Source organism: Cucurbita maxima, unplaced genomic scaffold, assembly GCF_002738345.1.
Source record: "Cucurbita maxima cultivar Rimu unplaced genomic scaffold, Cmax_1.0 Cma_Scf00045, whole genome shotgun sequence".
In the NCBI taxonomy this organism is placed as follows: Eukaryota; Viridiplantae; Streptophyta; class Magnoliopsida; order Cucurbitales; family Cucurbitaceae; genus Cucurbita; species Cucurbita maxima.
The window spans coordinates 315,775-335,582 of NW_019272061.1; the positions used below are offsets into that span (position 1 = coordinate 315,775).

General features: G+C 37.9%; 2 protein-coding genes across 2 annotated transcripts; one reads left to right on the top strand and one right to left on the bottom strand.

Annotated features, from left to right (window-relative positions):
- Window positions 1-7,098: 7,098 nt before the first annotated feature.
- LOC111470453 (zinc finger CCCH domain-containing protein 1) lies at window positions 7,099-9,517 on the bottom strand. Its single transcript, XM_023116001.1, has 3 exons — window positions 9,001-9,517; window positions 8,028-8,857; window positions 7,099-7,655 (listed from the first exon to the last, which is right to left on the bottom strand). Exons 1-3 carry the CDS (start codon window positions 9,035-9,037, stop codon window positions 7,554-7,556), a joined length of 969 nt encoding a protein of 322 aa, XP_022971769.1. The 5' UTR covers window positions 9,038-9,517; the 3' UTR covers window positions 7,099-7,553.
- A 7,580-nt stretch (window positions 9,518-17,097) lies between these two features.
- Window positions 17,098-18,284, top strand: LOC111470454. Its single transcript, XM_023116002.1, has one exon. It carries the CDS (start codon window positions 17,187-17,189, stop codon window positions 18,126-18,128), a length of 942 nt encoding a protein of 313 aa, XP_022971770.1. The 5' UTR covers window positions 17,098-17,186; the 3' UTR covers window positions 18,129-18,284.
- The last annotated feature ends 1,524 nt before the right edge of the window (window positions 18,285-19,808 follow it).

Genomic DNA, 19,808 nt, shown 5'->3' on the forward strand with positions numbered 1-19,808 from the left:
CCCCCCCCCCATTTAATCGACGTGGGATCTCACAATCCACGCCTCGAGCCCAAGTCCACCGCTAGCAGATATTGTCTCTTTTGGGCTTTCCCTTTCGAGCTTCCCCTCAAGGTTTTTAAAATGCGTCTGCGAGGGAGAAGATTTCAACACCTTTATAAAGAATGTTTCGTTCTCTTCCGTAACTGAAGTGGGATCTCATTATCCACCCTCATTTGGGACTCAACGTTCTCATTGGCACTCGTTCCCCTCTCCAATCGATGTGGGATCTCACAATTCACCCCTTTAGGGTCCAGCGTCCTCCGTTCTCCTTTCCATAAAACACGTATGCTAGGAAGGAGGTTTCAACACCCTTATTAAGAATATTTTGTTCCCTCCGCAACTGATGTGGGATCTCACTATCCACCCTCATTTGGGACTCAGCGTTCTCACTGTCACTCGTTCCCCTCTTTAATCGACGTGGGGTCTCACAATCCACCCCCTTTATGGCACAATGTCCTCCGTTCTCCTCCCTAACCGATGTGAGATCTCACAATCCACCCTCATTCTTCGTCTCCTCCCCCAACTGATGTGGAATCTCACAATCCACCCACATTCGAGACCCAACATCCACGCTCGCACTCGTTCCCCTCTCTAATCGACTTGTGATCTCACAATCTACTCCCTTCGGGGCCCAGCGTCCTTCATTCTCCTCTCCAAGTGATATTGGATCTCACACAATCCCCTCCCTCTAGGGCCCAACATCCATGTTGGCACTCGTTCCTCGCTGCAATCGACATGGGATCTCACAATCCCACCCTCCTTCGAGGTCCAGCATCCTCGCTAGCACTCGTTCCCCTCTCTAATCAACTTAGGATCTCACAATTCACTCCCCTCGGGCCCAACATCCTCCATTCTCCTTCCCAAACTGATGTGGGATCTCAAAATTCACCCCCCTTCGAGGCCCAGTATCCTCACTAACATTCATTCCTAATCCCCTCCCTCTAGGGCCCAACGTCCATGTTGGCACTCGTTCCTCGCTGCAATGGACATGGGATCTCACAATCCCACCCTCCTTCGAGGCCCAGCATCCTCGCTAGCACTCGTTCCCCTTTCTAATCAACTTAGGATCTCACAATTCACTCCCCTCGGGCCCAGCATCCTCCATTCTCCTTCCCAAACTGATGTGGGATCTCAAAATCCACCCCCCTTCGAGGCCCAACATCCTCACTAACACTCGTTCCTAATCCCCTCCCTCTGCGGCCCAGCGTCCTAACTGACATTTGTTCCCCACTCCAATCGACGTGGAATCTCACAATCCACCCTCCTTCGAGGCCTAGCATCCTTGCTAGCACTCATTCCTAATCCCCTCCCTCTGGGGGCGCAGTATCCTCGCTAGCACTTTCCACTCTCTGATCGACTTGGGATCTCACAATCCACTCCCCTTTGGAGCCCAACGTCCTCCGTTCTCCTCCCCAACTGATGTGGGATCTCACAATCCACCCCCTTCTTGGATCTCATAATCCACCATCTTCGGAGCCCAACGTCCTCCTTTCTTTTTCCCAACCGATGTGAGATCTCACAATCCACCTCCCCATTCGGGACCCATCGTCCATGCTGGCACTTGTTCCCCGCTCCAATTGACGTGGGACCTCACAATCCACCCCCTTTGAGGCCCAACGTCCTCGCTGGCACTCGTTCCTCTCTCCAATCAATGTGGAATCTCACAATTCACTCCTCTTCAGGGCCAACGTCCTCAGTAAAACTATCTTTAGACAAGGCAACGTGAAAGGAAAAGATGATTTAAGGGCCCGTTCGTTAATCCACTTATCCTCCCATAATTGGATCTTGTCACCCCTGCCAACCTTGATTTGATTCCATTTGTCAGCTGTATTGCATGCCTTGAAGATGGAAATCCAAGGCCCTTTGTTAGACCCATGGTGAATCCAGTAATAGATTATTAAGAAACTATTTGAGATTGTCGACATCTTGTCCAATGGAATACCATCAACCTCTTGTCAAACAAGGGAGGCATTGGCCAGAAAATCAGAGCCTTCCTTGCCAAATGGATTTGGAGGTATTACCCTTAGGGAGGAATCTTATAAAGGCTAAATGTGCGATGCATAAATTGGTCCCCCACCTTCTACTAATGGGCCTTGGAAGTTTATAACAAAACACCAAAACCTCTTCAGCAACTGCATTTGCCATAAGGTGGGTGAGGAAACATGTTTTAGATCGACCCTTGAATTGACAACACCATGCTAGCTTGCATTGTAACGACCCTAAATTTTACCTATTTAATCTAAGGTCATTACTATGCCTTGAAATGCGGAATTTACATTAAATGGACCCTGATCATAAATGCGACTTACTCTCGCCTTTTATACAAGGGAAAGAAAGGAAAAAGAACAATATTGAAATAAAGGAAAAGGAACAAAATTGAAATGAATGTCTTACTCTACCCTAAGGTTTATTATGCAAATACAATTCAACCTATACTGACCTATACTAATAATGCAAATTGAATTCAACCTAGATTACGAAATGGAAAGACAACTACTCTATGCATGTGCCACGGTCCCCGGGTGTACGATGTCGCCGTCGATATCACATGGGTGCCTTGCCCTTATCTGAAAAAGTAAATTAGCACAAGGCTTGAGTATTTCTAGAATACTCAGTAAGTGGTCTCTTATCGCGGTTATGCAACAAACACATGCAATGATATGCTGGGACCTATCTTTCGTTTTGTTTTCCTTACGAGGGTTGTCCTAACGAGTAAACTTTGGACGTGTACCATATACTCTACACACAGCCCATACGTGTGAGTATGGGCTCACCAGCTAGTTCGCACACCTCTGGGCCACTTTTCTTATCCGGTGGGCATATTTGGGAGCCCCTTATGTCGGAACCCGTTAGAACTAGTAACCGTCACGGCAGCGCTATGCAAAGCATAATGGTCATTGTCCTGCCATTAGATGTACGCATCCGTACCCTCGTGATGGGATAGGGGTATCCCCTCAGATGCATGTACACACATAATGCATGAGGTCCCTATTACTTCTACATTTAACATTAATGAACATAACCCCCCTTGTCACATTCCATGCTTACATGTCATTCTTATTTTCAATTTACGTATCATACATATTTCTATCGGGGTTATGTTTCCAAGCCGTTTACCGTATTTCATGTCATACAATTCATGCTGTTTACATTCAAATATTCCATACAATCATGCCATAATCATTCAAGACAACATAACGTCACATGCATTACATAACACATCAGACTAAACAGCATACATAGCATACATTCACGTTCACATGATTACGTTCTTAAGCACAACAACCTATCATACGATTTAATGACACGTACGAATCTACGGGCATGTGCCAACAAACAACAAATAACGCGTAACCTACAACGAGTGAGCCACTTGGTAGGCCTTAGCCGAAGTACTCCCTAAAATATAAACATAAGCTCCTAGCTCCTAGCTCCTCGTAACCGTTCTATGCTTCCGTTAGTGGTTGGTTCCTATTGTATCATTCGTCACCTTCGTTAGTATTTCACAAATATAATTAATTTCCAACTTGAATTTGTGAAATACGACCTAAAATGATCTATTTTACCTTAAATGGGGTCGAAACTACGTTCGGGAAGGTTGGAACAGAGCCAGAAACAGGTTTCCCGAGCCGAATAAGTCGCCGGAGCCGAGAAGCTTCCGCAGAGTCGATCAAGCCGCCGGAGCTGAGGGGTGTCGTGCTGCAAACGTGCCACATGGCACAACCAGAGGGCGACGTGTGTGCAGCGATCTCGGGTTGAGGTGCTGGTTGACGGGTTGCTCGCGGGTTTTCGGGTCGTTCTCGGGTGATGGGCTGGCCTGGCTGAAGGAAACGTGTAGGTGGGCTGGGCTGTGCGTGTCGGGTGTTGGATTGGGCTTGCGGGTCTTGGGTCGGTTGGGTTTTTGCTCTCGGGTCGTAGCTGATGGGTTGGGTGGTCGGGTTTAGGCTGAGGCGTCTGGGCCGCGGGAGTCGTCGGGTGTTGGACTGGCTTACGGTGGTCGGACTCAGTTCGGGTCGCAGGATCTGGCCCTCGAGTCGGACTTCGTCTTCTTCATCCGGTTGCCCGCGTTTATCCGGCGACCTCTCTCTCTCCTCGTTAACGTCGTTTTGATGTCCCTTTTTCCTTTGTTTTCTTCTGTTCTTTAGTCTCTTTCTCCCCCTAATTCCATTTTTTGTATTGGTTTGGTTTGTAAAGGCCTCACACTCCCGGATCTGAGAGGGTTCGAAAATCCGACATTCCGTCTCTCTTGCCAACGGTGTACAACGTGTAGAACTCGTCTAACTCTACCCCTGATGTGTGTAAAAGGCTCTGAGATTACTTTTGTTGCGTAAAAGGGAGGTTTTGACGTCGATTTCATAGGGTTCGGCCTCACCGGATTTTCGTCGGATTTTTCTCTGTCTTCTTCGTTTTCCCTTATTTTTTTTCTTCTTTGCAGGTGTCTTGGGGTGGGTGAAGATCGGGATTGAGTTTCCTTGGTGACCCAGACTTCGGCCGTCCTTTGTGGGTCGTGTGCCGGAGTTTCCGAACCTGCCGACGACTCCGTTTTTTTTTTATATTTATTTATATATATATATATATATATCCGATCCGTTAGATGCATTATCCTCTTTTGTATAGATTCTTGCATTGCAAGACGACCATGATCAAAGAAATAGAGAAAGATTGACAACAAATTTTGGGAGCTACCGCTCGGTAAGAATCTAAAGGATAGCGAACCTATAGAAGTGGTCGAATTAAGCCTTGAGCTTATCTCCAATGGTGCTGATCCAAGAAGCAAACTTGTTCAAGTGACTCGTAGTGTCGATGAGATCTCCTCTACAAATTCTTTAATTATGTATAGAGAGGAAAAGATAGAAATCATAAACCTTACCCTAGCCAAAAAAGTGAAGTTATTCTACATAGAAAGTCATTATCACAAATGAAAACCTTAAAAAACGAATGGTCTACATGACTCTATTTTCCAATTGACGCCTTTTTTCATACAAGAGAGACGATGAATCCCGAAACCATCTGTTAACACTGTGTTCTTATGTTTATAACTTCTGGACATTTTCAGATGGCACCTCAGTTCTCACATGGAGGTCAAGGATACGGTAGAAAACTTGGAGTTCAATAATCAAGTTTCCCGTGTATTTTATATTCAGGGGGTTCTTCATTGGAAGTTAGATTGTTTGAGAATCTATTCCTTTATGAGGTATGAATGCTCATATAGCTTCTCTCATGCATTTTGTGTGTATTCTATTCATGTGGTGCAATTTGTTTCCGAATTGCTGCTTATTGCCATATCAGAACCCCGCTGAACTTAATGATTGGCTTGCTGAAGTTGATATCCCACCTGCATATGCTGTACCAGAACTTGGGAAGGCTGTTGTAGGGGACACATTCCATTTTGAAAGGCTTGGTAAGTTTTTCGGCTGCTCAATATGGTTTATGCCTTTGTTCATTAAACACACATACATACATACCCATACCCTAATGTTTTACACGTTAGGCTTGTTTACTCTGAGCTCGAAGTTTGTTAATCCTACAGGCTAATCTCGTGTTAGAATGAACTACTCCAATCCAAATTAAGATTCATTCAATAAGAAACTTGACGAATAACCAGTTTCATCAAAAATTTATTCGACAATGATTTTGTTTCTTATATTAGCCCTTCATTGTTAAAAAACTTATATTATCTAAACATATTATTTTTTATGCTGTCTGTTATAAGTGTAATAGCATGTTTATCTGATTTTTTCTCTTTTTTTGTAATTTCATTTTTTTATATCAGTTACTTATGGTTTATTTCATTAAATTTGCGTATGGAACCAATCCCACACTCAATGAATTCTTCTTATTATGTCCACTTATTCATATTGCGTATAGGCATCGCTCCTCATGAGCCATACCCACCCCACTCTAAGTCTATGGTTTGATGTTAATGTAACAACCCAGTTCGAAAGTCGCTCAATAGATTAGATACTAAGATGTTCGATCTTCATCCCTGTAATTGTTGAACTTGGAAAAAGAAAAGAAAAGAAAAAAAAAACGTATGCATAATTTAAATCTAGAATGTAAAGATACAATTTGAAAGTCTTTCAGCAAAAAAAATGGATGAATTAAATTTACCTAATTTTTCTGTCGTTGGTAGATTTCTTTGGGCCAATCCCCGTTTAACAAATAATTATACCATACATTTTATTAAAATAAAAGACATAATTATAGTAATATCATAATCAGAGAGCTCAGACTGTCACATGTCTTCAACCATTTTCTTTTTAGTAACAAAAATGAAAAGCAAATTTATGGGTTCTTCAAATCTCGGTATACCCCTACTTACAAAAAGTGAAGTAAAAAATTGAAGTTTAGCTCGAGTAAAAAAAAAAGTTTGAAGAATGCGCCCAACCAAACAAGAGTTGAATTCAACTCGTTTCGGGGAGACAATTCGAGTACAAAAACTCTAAACAATTGAATGATATGAGATCGAACCACTAATTAGTGATCCACATAACATAATATTAACAGTACAACTTAACCACTAAAATCTATAAAGAAAAATACTAGATAAAAAAAGAATATTAGAACCCATGAATATACTCATTTGATCCAAGTAGAATCACAATCACAATCTCAATCCCTATCTTTCAAGTTCTCTATCCAACCCAATGTGAGTTGACAAAAACTGTCCCTATCCCTTGAATCTCAGACGGTAAGATGAGACATAACTTCAACCATAACGAGCTCCATCCATAACTACTTTACTTTCCACAACAGTCATCACATTCTCAAGATGCTTAATAAAGGTGTACCTAATGCAACAGGCTACTGCTTAATTCATCTGCGCCTAAGGTAAAACAGTGAAAGACCAGCACTCAACCTTACATTTCTAATTTATCTACAGTTTTATTGTTTCTAAAATGTTGTATATATTAACACCTAAAAATCCCTGATATTCACACCATTTAATCAAACAAATAAGTTTACGTCCAAATGCCAAAACAAGTGGAAAGACTGGAATCAATATCTAAGTCAATTTAGATATTCACATCCCTAAGCGTTATGTAAGGTATAACTTGATACCATCCAGAAGTAAGACTGAATAATTAGAACCACTTATGAGTTCAACAAAAGGTCCTAGTTAAAAACCACTTCTGACCATCTATCTATTTCATGAACTTCTAAAGGGGGAAAATGTTATAAAGTCAGAGTGGTGGTTTTCAGTTTCAAACTGGAGGAACCCAAGTAGATTGAGGGGCTTCAGGGATATTTACAGAAAGATAATCCATTACAGAGGATGAAATTCAGAAATAAATTCATCCAAACTACTTCTACACTGACATATTCCCACATTTCAAGAAATGTTATCCAAGATTCTCCAAGCTCATATTGTAGCAGGGCATGAATTTAAGCTTCATCAAGTAGATATTGAAAACTGAACTTTCTCATAAAAAATAAGCAAGAGAAAGATAATTTTGCTACAAATTCAAAGAAAACCGTGACAAGGGGCCAATGCAGGTCAAGGAAAAAAAAACTTACTTACTCTCTGCCATCTTCTTCTTTATCTCATGAGCCGTGTTAAAGATTCCAAGTGTAGGCTGATTGCAAACGAAGCATTTCTTATTCTTTGCATGGCGCTGCAAATTTTTATAATAAGAAAAAAATAACATGATTTAAGATTCATTTCAAAGAAATCAAATACGTAATGACGTAGGATGAAATGGTCATCTAAAAGTGTTCTCTTGAAAAACAAATCAAGAATATACAGAACTTCTGCAGTTGAGGATATGAACTCTAGGCATGCAAAGTCATTAAATCAATTGACATACGTGCTTATTATCCTAATGCTTCAGCCATCAAAATAAAAAGCATCAAAATAAAAGGAACAAGAGTCAAGACTGAATTTAGAAACAAATTTAAACCTCCCAGAGAAGAAAGGACTTCAAAGATAAACATATTGACGATGCGAGATAATTAAGACATAATTAAGAGCAGAAAAGAGCTATTACCTTTAGTGCACAATGCTCACAGAAGTAATGTTTGCATTTGGTCACTACAGGATCCACAAATGGCTCACGACAAATAAAACAAGCAAAGGGCAAGGCATCTTCCTCATCTTCATCACTCTGTTCTGCAACATCCTCATCCCCATCATCAGATCTCATGGCTAGTTTTCTCTTCCTTGCCTTTTCCACTTCCTCCCATTCCTTTTCCAACTGCCACCCAGACTTGTAATCTCCTCGGTCATGCATAAACTTGCATGCATCTCCATAACCACAGTAACCAGTCTCCTTGTAATCCTTGCAAATATCAGGCTGATAATCAAATCTCGCGGAAGCTCTTATATGAGCAGAAGCTCTAAGAGGCCCATGAGCTCCACCAGCTTTTTCACTTGAAATTGTATGTTCCCTTCTAAAGCCAGCCTTGTAATCCACATACGCATTGACCCCTTTATACAACTTCTCACCCCCAGAACTCTTGCCTTTGCCCTTTAAAGCCTCCTCAGCTTGCTTCAAAACTCTCTCACGGATGGCTCGTGCATCTCTTGAGAAATCAGTCTCTGTTTCTAATGTTGCAGTGGCTCTGCTATCATGGTGAACTTGAATTTCTTTTGAAGACTCAAATTGGAAAATTGGTTTATCAGATTCCACATTTGACTCATTAGTCAAGTTACTTTTAGAAGGCCCAGAAGAAAAATAAAGTTTGCTATCTGTCTTGGGGGCTTTTTTCTGATTTTGCAGCACCGAAGTCTCAGTACTTTTAGAGTCCTCTTCATCTTCATCAACCGTCCGCTTTCTAATGTTTTTGTTCTTTGTGGGTTTTTTGAAGAAGCTACAGACTGAAGATCAAAGGATTAAAAACGTATGGAGAGTGACTAATTTCAGAAAAATCATAAACATTAAAAAAAAAAAATCTCTTGATGAAAATGCGAAAACTTATATACACGTTAAAATATTTGGATATAGAAAAAATAGCTAATACCTTGTTCAGGCTGCTGATTTTCACCTGTATCTGTCATTGTGTACGAGTAAGACCAGCAGGATTTAAAACAGATTCCTCAATTGAAAACAAGAAAGAACGAATTGAATAAACTCTCTCTCAAACAAACCAATGATCGAAATAGGCGTGGAGGGTTTGTAAGGTTTGTGGGTAGGAGCCGCGGCTGTCAGATTTAGGCTCACCGTCGCAGATTGAGAGGTCCCGCTGCTGTGGGACTCCCTGTTCGCAGCTGGTCGTTCGAGGGTCTATCAACGCCGCCCACGCCGCCGGATCTGGCGTGTGCTGGATGTCCGTCAGGAGTCGGAGTTTACTGCCAAAGGTGAGAACGTCGCCGCGGACCTGGTTCGGTGCTCCGGCAGAGAGAAGGTCGGGAGGGCTGGTGTCGCCGAATTAAAAAGAAGGAAATTAGGGTTTTTAGGTTTCCGTCTTTGTCCCAATTGTAAAGCCCTTGAATTTGTGAATGAGTCGCAAAGGGATATCGATCAAAGCTCTTAGGTTAAGCGATTTGAAGTTCTTGTGCGTTAAGTCATAACGTCTTCGAACGTCCAAAGAAACTTCGTTCAAACTTAGTTTTGGGCTAAATATTATACCCATATCCTTAAATATTATATCATATCTCAAAATTAAACTTTCAAAATTTGAATGTTTTTAAAATTTCTCATAAACTTTAAAATATATTTCTACCAAGAACTATTATATTACCCACAACTCATTAGAAATGGGGATTTGGGTTGGGATACATTTACCAACAAAATATAAAAGATAAAATATAAAGACGGACTGACATCCCAAGATGACCCATCTGATACCACACAGCTCAAATGCTCTTTCACATACCAAAAACTTATGTTCTTGAAAAAAAATGGAGAAATGTGTGATCAAAAGATAAGTTACCTTGGGAGCATTATGGTCATTTTACACCATTATTTGGTTTAGCTACTTTGTTTTGTCTAACGACCACGAGTTTTCATATATAATCTTAACATGTAGTAATATGCTCAGTATTGTATTAAAATTTCATAGGCAGCGGAATTCATTTAATTGGTTATTTTAACGTTACTTAAATCTCGAGCAAATCGATTGGTTCAGAATAACTTGTGGTTCTTGGTGTTATGCTTTCATATTTTCTTATTTCATATTTATTTCAGGGTTCATACAGAAATCTAAGTGATTCCTACCAGTATTTCATAAGATAAGTTCAAGCTAGCAATTTACCTCATCGTCAACGTTTGGAACCTCCGTTCTCTAGTTTCTGATATTTGAGTTACTTCAAATTTTCTTTGATAGAATCCTTAGAGTGTCTAGTTTCTGGAACCATAAAGTTTTATATGAGAACCAATATGGAAGAGGGTTAAAATTGAGAAAACTAAAGATAGGTCGAAGTTTGATTTGACATGGCTAGTTCGGCCACGTCATCGTCTTCTTCCTCTAGAAGGAAGAAGATGGCGCACGAGACTTCGTGCCACCGTCTAAAATCTCATCTAAATTGCTCTATATACAACGTTTCTCCTCTCGATTTCTTTATGAAACTTAAAGATAGATTTTACAGGGAAGAGATAGGAATTGATTTCATACATTTTCGTGGATTGTAACCTAAGTTATTCACTTCCAAAGTTCTTCGGAAATAATTTTCCTGGTCATAGCTCAACCTAGAAAAATCTTATTGGGCAACCGATTCTAGAAAACTTTAATACCCGATTTATTCATGAAATATCTTCCTTATTCTTCACGCTAGCTAGAGGAATTGTCTTGGAGGAAAGTCTTTAAGTGTGTGCCCTTAATTTTGAAAGTCTTTCCTCTGTCTTAACTCACTCGAAATGCTAAAATTTTGTTTTCTTAGGTAGTTTGTTCTAGGACGTTTTAGCTCTTGATTACTTACTCATCTTAATCCTCTTAAGCTTTATGAAGGCCCAATTTTAAGACAAATGGACGGTAGATGGGAATTTGATCCTTACCCCAAATTTGTACCCTAAGATGACTTTCTTCAATTGGGCACACTCTGGGACTTGTTAATCTTCGTGGCCTTCTATGGAAATGTTCCTTGAATGTGCAGAAATTGAATAGGATATGTTTCCTTGGAATAGTTTGCATGTAGGCTCGGAATGAATTTTCAAGTTTCCTTGAGCTCCTTCAATGGTGGTTCATATTGGGAACTGGTGTTTGAGGCTTCTTCAGTACTCGATTCCTCCATCAAATTTATGGGTAATCTTGTTTGAAAAGGGTAGGAACACGTTTGAAAGAAAATGGTGGATTATAGCTCTCAAATTTTGAAGAAATTTAAGACTATGAAACCCAAAATCTCAACGGCTATAACGTGTGGAGGCATGACTTAGCTTGATTCTTATTCCAAATGAAAGTCCTTACTTCAGGATTTATAAAGGGAGCTTAAAACGTTGTTGAATTCTCTCGAGGGTTCTAGAAGAGTCTCGAATCTTGAAGTGTTCCCTTTAGGCATTTTTTTATCCTAACTTGATATAGGTTTCAAACCTAATCAACTTGAAATTTCAAATATATCTTCATGTCCTTAAGAATAGGCCTTATAGAAACTAATAGGTCATTTAGAGCACAGTCCTAGGGGCATTTTGGTCATTTTATCGAATTTGGTAGCATTTTGAGGTCATCTAGGTCGTGAGCAGAAGACAAATTACCTTAGAGGCATTATGGTCATTTTAACTGTTTCTTGGTTTACCTACTTAACCTTATCAAATGACCACCAAATTTCATATATAATCCATATGCTATAATATGTTCAACATTCAAATTTTATATGCATCAAAGTTTAGTGAGTTATTTTAACGTTACTTAAATCTCACTCAATTTGATCGATAGGGCCTTAACTCACAATTATTTAGTTTTTTTCATATATCCTTGACTCATACTTAGCTTAGGATTTATATAGAAATCAAAGCAATTCCTACCAGTATTCTTAAGAAAAATCTAAGGTGGCTACTTACCTCATCGTTGACGTTCGAGACCTCCGTTCTCGAGCTTTCGATATTCGAATTACCTCAAATTTTCTTCCACAAACTCCTTATTGTGTTTAGTTCGTGGAAACATAAAGTTTTTCATGAAAGAAGGAGGTTAAAATTGAGAAAAACCAAGGAAATCTCAAATTTTAGGTTGACATGGTTGGTTTAATTGAACCGGACATGTCATCTTCTTCCTCTAGACAAGAAGAAGACACACATTTTTATGTGCACTGTCGTTTGAAACTCGACCTGCACAATCCCATTTATTGCGCTTCTTCCCTCAATTTCTTCATGAAACTTAAAGATGGTGTTACAAGGAAGAGCTAGGAATTGATTTCATACATTTCCGTATATTATAACCTAAGATATTTGCTTCCAAAATTCGTCCAAAAATGATTTCTCGTCGAAGCTAAAACAAGGGATTTCTTATTGGGTAGCCACTTCTAGGGGGCTTTCAAAGCTCGATTTCTTCATGGAACTTCTTCCTTATCCTTTCTCAAGCTAAAGGAATTGGTTTGGAGGAACGACTTTGAGTGTGGAACCTTAATTTTGAGAAATTGTTGTCGGTCTACAACTCACTCGAAACGTAGAAAATCGATCTCTTGGGTAGCTTGTTCTACAACATTTCAGCTCTCGATTCCTTCATCAAAGTTACTCAACTTATTCCATACTATTGCCTCAACTTCAGACTTTATAGGGGAAGCTTCCACCGACATTGAAACCCCTAGAATTGTCGTGATTTAGAAATTAAATTTTATGGATAATCCGTCGAAAATATCTTCTCCGATCAGCGAGCTACCAACATTCAATTTGAATTCTGACCGTTGGATTTGGTGATCTGTGAACATTCTAGATTGTGTCCAATTTTGAAAAATATCCAACGGTTGGATTTTGAGATTCAATGGATTGTTTTTGCAGGAGGTCACTGTAGAGGCTTTGATTTTGAGCATAATGGTATTTCCGTAATTATCCATAATTTCATGGGTGTTTTGGTCATTTGCAATTTTTAAATATTTTTTTATTATTTTTCTCTAAAATCCATAATTTTCTAAAAGTTCTTCATCCTCCAATGGTCATTCGACCATATTGAAATTCCTTCTTGATAAAAACTAAAAATACTAAAAGTTTCTTAAAAAATTTAAAAATGACATTTGTGTCCTTTTCGCTTACGTTTTCCTTTCCAATTCTTTTTCAAAGGTCTTAACTTCTTAAAATTACTTGTTAGGATATAGAAATGGCTTGCTTAAGACCCTTGCCCATGCTTAAATCCTTTAATTTCTTTCCTTCTATCCATTTATTCTTATTTGAGCTAATTTTCTTTATTTTTTTAGGTGTTGGATCCAAGTTCTAAGGACAAGAACTTAGAACCTTAGTACTAAGGCCCTCGGATCATAACCAAAGTTTCAGAATCTAAGGATCAAGATCCTCTAGTTAGATCATGATAAGAATCCAAAGTCAAGAATAGAACTAAAGGGTCCAAGTACTTGCAACAAGAAAAGTAAGAGTGTGTTACCCCTAGCATATGAAGGACACGAATAAAAGTCTACAAGTAGGCTACTTACTATGTTTTTGTAATAATTCCATGTTTTCCATGTTTTTTATGTAGGAGTTGGTCGAGGTCAGAAACGGACTCTGTAGCAAGTGTCATAGACAAGCCTCATCCGTCATCCTCCACACCCTTGTGTTTTAAATATTTTGTGTTTGTTCCTTATTTTTTGTTTTTAAAATATTATGTTATGTTTTAACCACTTATGTATGAACACTATTTTGATATAGTATAAATGTAATGTATATTATGTTTAATTTTTTTTTTTTTTTTTGGGAAAATTTTACCCCTTTTTTTTAGAGTGGCGGAGTCACCCGTCCTTACATTTCCACTCATGTTTGCCTATTAAAAAATTCCATCTATGGCTTAAAGCAAGCTCCTTGCGCCTGGTTTCAGCGTTTCAGCTCATTTATTCTCACGTTTAGTTTTTTCTTGTAGTCATGCTGGCACTTCTTTTTTTGTTTTTCATCAGTAGCTAACTTTATCTATTTGCTTCTTTATGTTGATGACATTATTGTTACCGGCAACAACTCATCTCTTATTGACAGCTCTACTCGCAAGTTTCCTTTTGAATTTTCTACTCAAAATTTGGGCTCTCTTAGTTGCTTTCTTGGTCTTAAAGCTTCACCCACTCTTGATGGTCTTTTTATTAGTCAATTAAAATATGTTTAAGATATCATACTCGTACTCAGTTGCTCGATAACAAACCCGTCCACACCCCACGGTTGTTTCTCAACACTTGACTGTTGATGGTTCTCCTTTGGTTGATCCTACTCTCTATCAATCTCTTATTGCCGCCCTTCAGTACTTGACCATTACGCACCCATATATTGTTCATGTTGTCAATTCTATTAGTCATTTTTTGCATGCCCCTACTACAGATCACTTTCTTGATGTCAAGCATATTTTTCGCTATGTTAAGGGTCACTCCACTTTGGTCTTACCTTTCGTCCATTCACTGTTCCTAGTATGTCAGTGACTTATTCGAATGTTGACTGAGCTAACTGTCTCAATACTCATCGTTCTACATCCGACTATTCCATTTATCTCGGTAACAATCTCGTTTCTTGGAGTGCCAAGAAGCAACCTACTGTCTCACACTCCAGTTGTGAATCTAAATATCGTGCTCTTGCCATGACTCTTGCTGAGCTTCTTTGACTTACGCATCTTTTGCATGATCTCAAGGTCCCCATTATACATCAACCCTTACTCTTATGCAAAGTGCTATTTTTTAAAGCTTCAATCCAGTTTCTCACAAGAAAGCCAAGCATGTTGAATTAAATTATCATTTTCTTTGAGAACTTGTTGTTGGCAAACTTAGCACAAAGTATGTACCTTCACATCTCCAAGTTGCTAACATCTTGACCAAAAGTGTTTCTAAACCTTTCTTTAAATTTTTCAAATCCAAACTTCGCATTCGTTCAAATTCGATTGCAGAGGATATTAGGGATATTCTGCCTTCTATTACAATTTACTATATGTATCATATTTGACGTTAATTATAGGCTAATACCTGATATTATCGAGGATAATTAGGCTTCCATTATAGTTTACCACATGCATCATATTTGACCATTGATCATAATGTTGTGTATCTATTTAATTTTCACACCTATCTTTTGCAAATATTCTAAAAAATAATTAAAACATTAAAAATAAAATAAAGCAAAGTAAAATTTGAAATCAATCACGCAAGTTTATTCCGCGAAAATCAATAAATTAAAACAATTTTGAAACATAATTTTGAAAATACGTTTTTTAAATTATAACTTCAATCAATTCGAATCAATGAAAGAGCATGATGATTCGAAAACACCTGTCCAAATAATCAAATATTTTAACAATTATTCAGAAGGACCATTAGATTAATACCATTTTAATAAAGACTCTGGATTAGCATTAATTAACAAACTATTAAAAAATAAAATTATTTTAAGCATAATCTATAAACTATACTTTTTATTTATTTAATTAATGATGGTGATAGACTAAGCTACCTACTCTCCGACCACATAATTAATTAATCACACAACCATCACCAAACAAAACTCTTTTATTTATTAAGTTTGAAGTTCATCTTTTAAGTATTACACGTCATTATGATTCTATCAATAACGTCTCATGCCTAAGATTTAAATTCGAATTTGACATCAAATGACTCTAACATTCTCGTGCCAGTATGGTCATGTTACTTATTCATCACTTTTTTAAGAGTGAAGACTATCTCCAACCCACCGAACCAATACAAGTTATTTTAACATACTTTGTCCTTACTTATATGCTCGGCAAGAAAATTCTCTAGAGTTCCTTCAATATATAATTGCTCTAATTTTCATGTTTAAACTATTGAAAAACAAGGTGTCTCTTGTCTTTTAAGCCTTTTTTTTTTACTGTTCTATCTTCAAAATTATAATGATATGGTCTCGATTTATTCATGTACCTCTCATTTACTCGGATGTCACACTAACTATATTAAATAGATGAATTAATAATTAAATCATAAACTTATTTTATTTGTTAAGTAAATGACATTAAGGTTTCGACTTCCAACAACTCTACATTTTAAACTTAATGCACTTGAAGACAAAAAAAAAAAAAAAAAACGCTTATAATATTAACGGTCGTATTTGTCCATAGTCCAACTATAAAATTCTCTAAATAAAATTATATCAGGGAATATTAATATAAACAAAGTCGTGAGTTTTAAAAAAGTATTTAAGCTCAGAGTTGTTGAAGTTTTACATCAGGGTTTTGTTTAATGATTGATTTTTTTTTTAATTTTATGTTTAAATTAAGATTAGCCAATGTCTATTTATTTTATTTATAAATTAGGCTTATTTAAAATTCACTCCATTAAGATAAAATAAATTAAAGATATTAATAATGCAATATCACCTAACATTTAAATAGGGGGAGAAATTAGAACCGTGAAAATAGTTCAAGCCTATTTATATGATATCCGAGTAAAAGAGAAATACATGAATGAACCGAGGTTATATTTGAATGAGAGTGATCCAGAAGATTAGATGATCAAAAAAAGTTTAAAATTCTACGAATTCTAAGTTGAGGTCAACACTCCTAAAAAAATATTGACGCGTGTGGGGGTCCTAATGGTGGAACCGTCAGGGACCTTGGCACCACAAAATCTCCCACACAGCTTTCAGCTTGGCCATGACCATTAAAAATAAAATATTTTCTTGTCTTTTACTGCTCCAATATTATTTTTTTATTCTTAGGGACATTTTTATTTTTGTATTTTTAAGATTTTAAAATTCTATTTTGATAATATCTCAAAATAAAAAAAATGACACCCATAAATAAAAGCAACCCCAAATTATTGATTCAAAATTGGTAATTTTATCTTTAATTAAAATTTCGTACTCTCAGAAACTGACTCAGTTGTCCCAATCCATATGGAGAGTTCCAATTTTCGAAATTGCCACCTATTTATGACGTGTATAAATATATATATACATATATATATATTCTAGTTCACCAATCATTATCCGCCACGTCTCCGTTCAAATCTTATATTTTCTCTTTGAATTCACTCTCCCATTTCCCCGCATCTTCTCCCGTTCCCCTCTGCAAAATCTGTTTGGCAGCCCAGAAAATTTCTCTGTTTTTTTTTTTTTTGCTTAAATTCAAGAACAATGGAAGTTCCTGTGCTGAACATGATTACTGGATTCGGAAGAGAACTGGGTTCGATTCCAGATCCCAATTTTCTCTCTCGAATTTTCACTTCCTTTTCCATATTTCAACAGTTTTGGAAATGGGGTGCTCTGTTTATTGCTCTGTTGGCCACATTTAGCGGCATAATCAATCGAATCAAGACCTCTGTTATCGTCATTCACCGGAGAACTCGAACCACTCCCATTTCGGAACCTCTCTCCTCATCTCTCCACGGCGGAGAGAACGGTGGTTTAATTTCAGAGAATTTCAGATCTCCGCCTCTTTCAAGCTCGGAATCGGAAGATGAGAACGAGGGAGACCAGGACCGGGAGCCGGACGATAGGTTGGATTTTCTTGTCAAAGGGTCGGTTCGATTTTCCGGTGAATTTGACGACCGCCGTTTTACTGGTCTCCGGCGCCGACACGGAAGCAGAGGAGGCAATGGAGATTCTTTCTCGTGGCCCTGTTTTGTGTCGGACAAGAGCGTGGTGAAGCAATGGGGCGATGTGAAATTGAAATGCGAGTTTGAGGAGTTGAGTGGGAGTGTAATTTTGGTGTACGATGAGAATGAAGAGGCGGAGATCTGCTCCATTTTCAGCGGGGGAGATCCGCTGAAAGCGGCGGCTTTATCGGCGGCGAAAATGGTTGTGGCTGCCAGAGAGAGTGGTTTGGGGAACATGTCGCTGAAGATTTGGGACACCCGCGACCGGAGTCAGACACCGGTGATTGCGGCGGAGTGGAATTCTCCAAAGATCGTCGACGTCTATTCCGAGGAGATTGAAAAGGTCGATATTGGAGATAAGGGGGCCGCCGGAATGATGGTTGGCGATGTTAGAAAATTTTGGTCGGCGTCGGAGAAGTGGCGGAAGGGCGGCGGTGAGGGCTGGTGGGAATCGGCAGCGACGCCATTTATAGTCTTGTGATGGAAATTGTGAGTGAGTGAGAGTGGCTCCATTCGCACCCTTGTAAATATTGCATTTGTCTGTGTTTCACCAATAAAATTTTGATATTAATTTTTAATTTTGGTTGAAAATTGTTGGAAAAGGTTGTTGTGAATATAATATATATATTTTTTGCATCAAAATTAGTTTTGGCCTTAATATCAAGGGTGGTAACAATTTCCAACTTTTACCTCACTACCATTTAAATATTATAATGTTAATTATTAAAAAATTATATTCGAAATTTTCCAACAACATATTCTAACTTTAGAATTATTGTTGCTTATCATATTCAATCAAGCTTATGACACATACAATGAGGCTGGATCATGCTTGCTAATTTCTTATTTTCCTACTTGGTCGAGGTAAGACGGTTATTGAGTCGAGTTATAGGGAAGTCAATGACTCTGTGATATCAATCAGAGAGTCAATACATAAGACTATGATACTCTACAAGACCTAATAAACTTAAGATTATGATATCAATCTATAACGACAAGTCAAAATCACATCATCAAAATGTCTTAGAAATATTAATTGTAATCTAGTTTCACAAAGAATGTTGGAAGCAAAACTACACAGGAGCGTTCAAACACCATAATCTCGTCATATACCTCATATGACCATGCATTTATTTAATTTTTTTTAAAGATTTAATATTAAAAATGTTAAGTAAATAACTCTATGTGAGAGTTAGATATGCATTCAAAATTATGCAAACAAGGTCAACAAACTGTGACCATGAAACACTAATCATCTAGCATATACCTTAGAATCAAAATACTAACCCTCCCCGCCTATGCCCTATGCCCAAAAATCAAGATTCTTATCATAAATTTTTTCTAGTAATTTAGAGATATTTTGTTCTAATAATTTAGAGATATTTGGTATATGTGTTTGTATTTATTTATAACTAATTATGCTATAATCTATTTGGGAGTGTTAAACTACCCCTTTTGAATGAATAGGTGTAATTATGTATTTTTCATAAATATATATATACAAGTCAACATCATTATAAGAACATCTACCTTATTCTAAGATGGAACCATTCATTTTAATTGTGAACCCAAAATATTTCAATTGGATGCATGTCTTTGGCTGTGGGCCTTGTTTGACATGAATTTTTTTGTTTGTGTTTGTAAGTTGAGTGGTGACTATTGGGGAAGAATATATATGTATTTTTTCAAATGATGTTTATGAAGGTCGAGTGTTTTGGTGGGTTGGGAAGGTGATTGAAGGAGAAACTGATAGTGAAGGAGAGAGGAGAGAGATTTTGTTGCAAGTGAAATTGGAAGTGAAGACAACGGGAAGAAAAATGGGAATTTAAAATATCTTCAACAACTTGTATATTCAAATGTTAAAGGTATCTATGGACTTTAATTTAGGCTCTAGAACGTTCTAAGTCTAAATTGTAGGCGACCTTAAAGTTCTTAAGGCGAATCATATATAACTCACAAACCCAATTGAGGCTTGAAAATTGTTCACCTATTCTAGCGTTGTAGGATCTTTTGAACTGCTAAATTGAGTTCTGGGTTGAGTCAACTTTTCGGTTATTATTACTTAACTAGTTTACATTGTCTTATAATACATCATTGGTATCTTGAATCTTGGAGGCCTAACCTCATCAAAAGTCATCTCATGTAGGACAATATGACATCA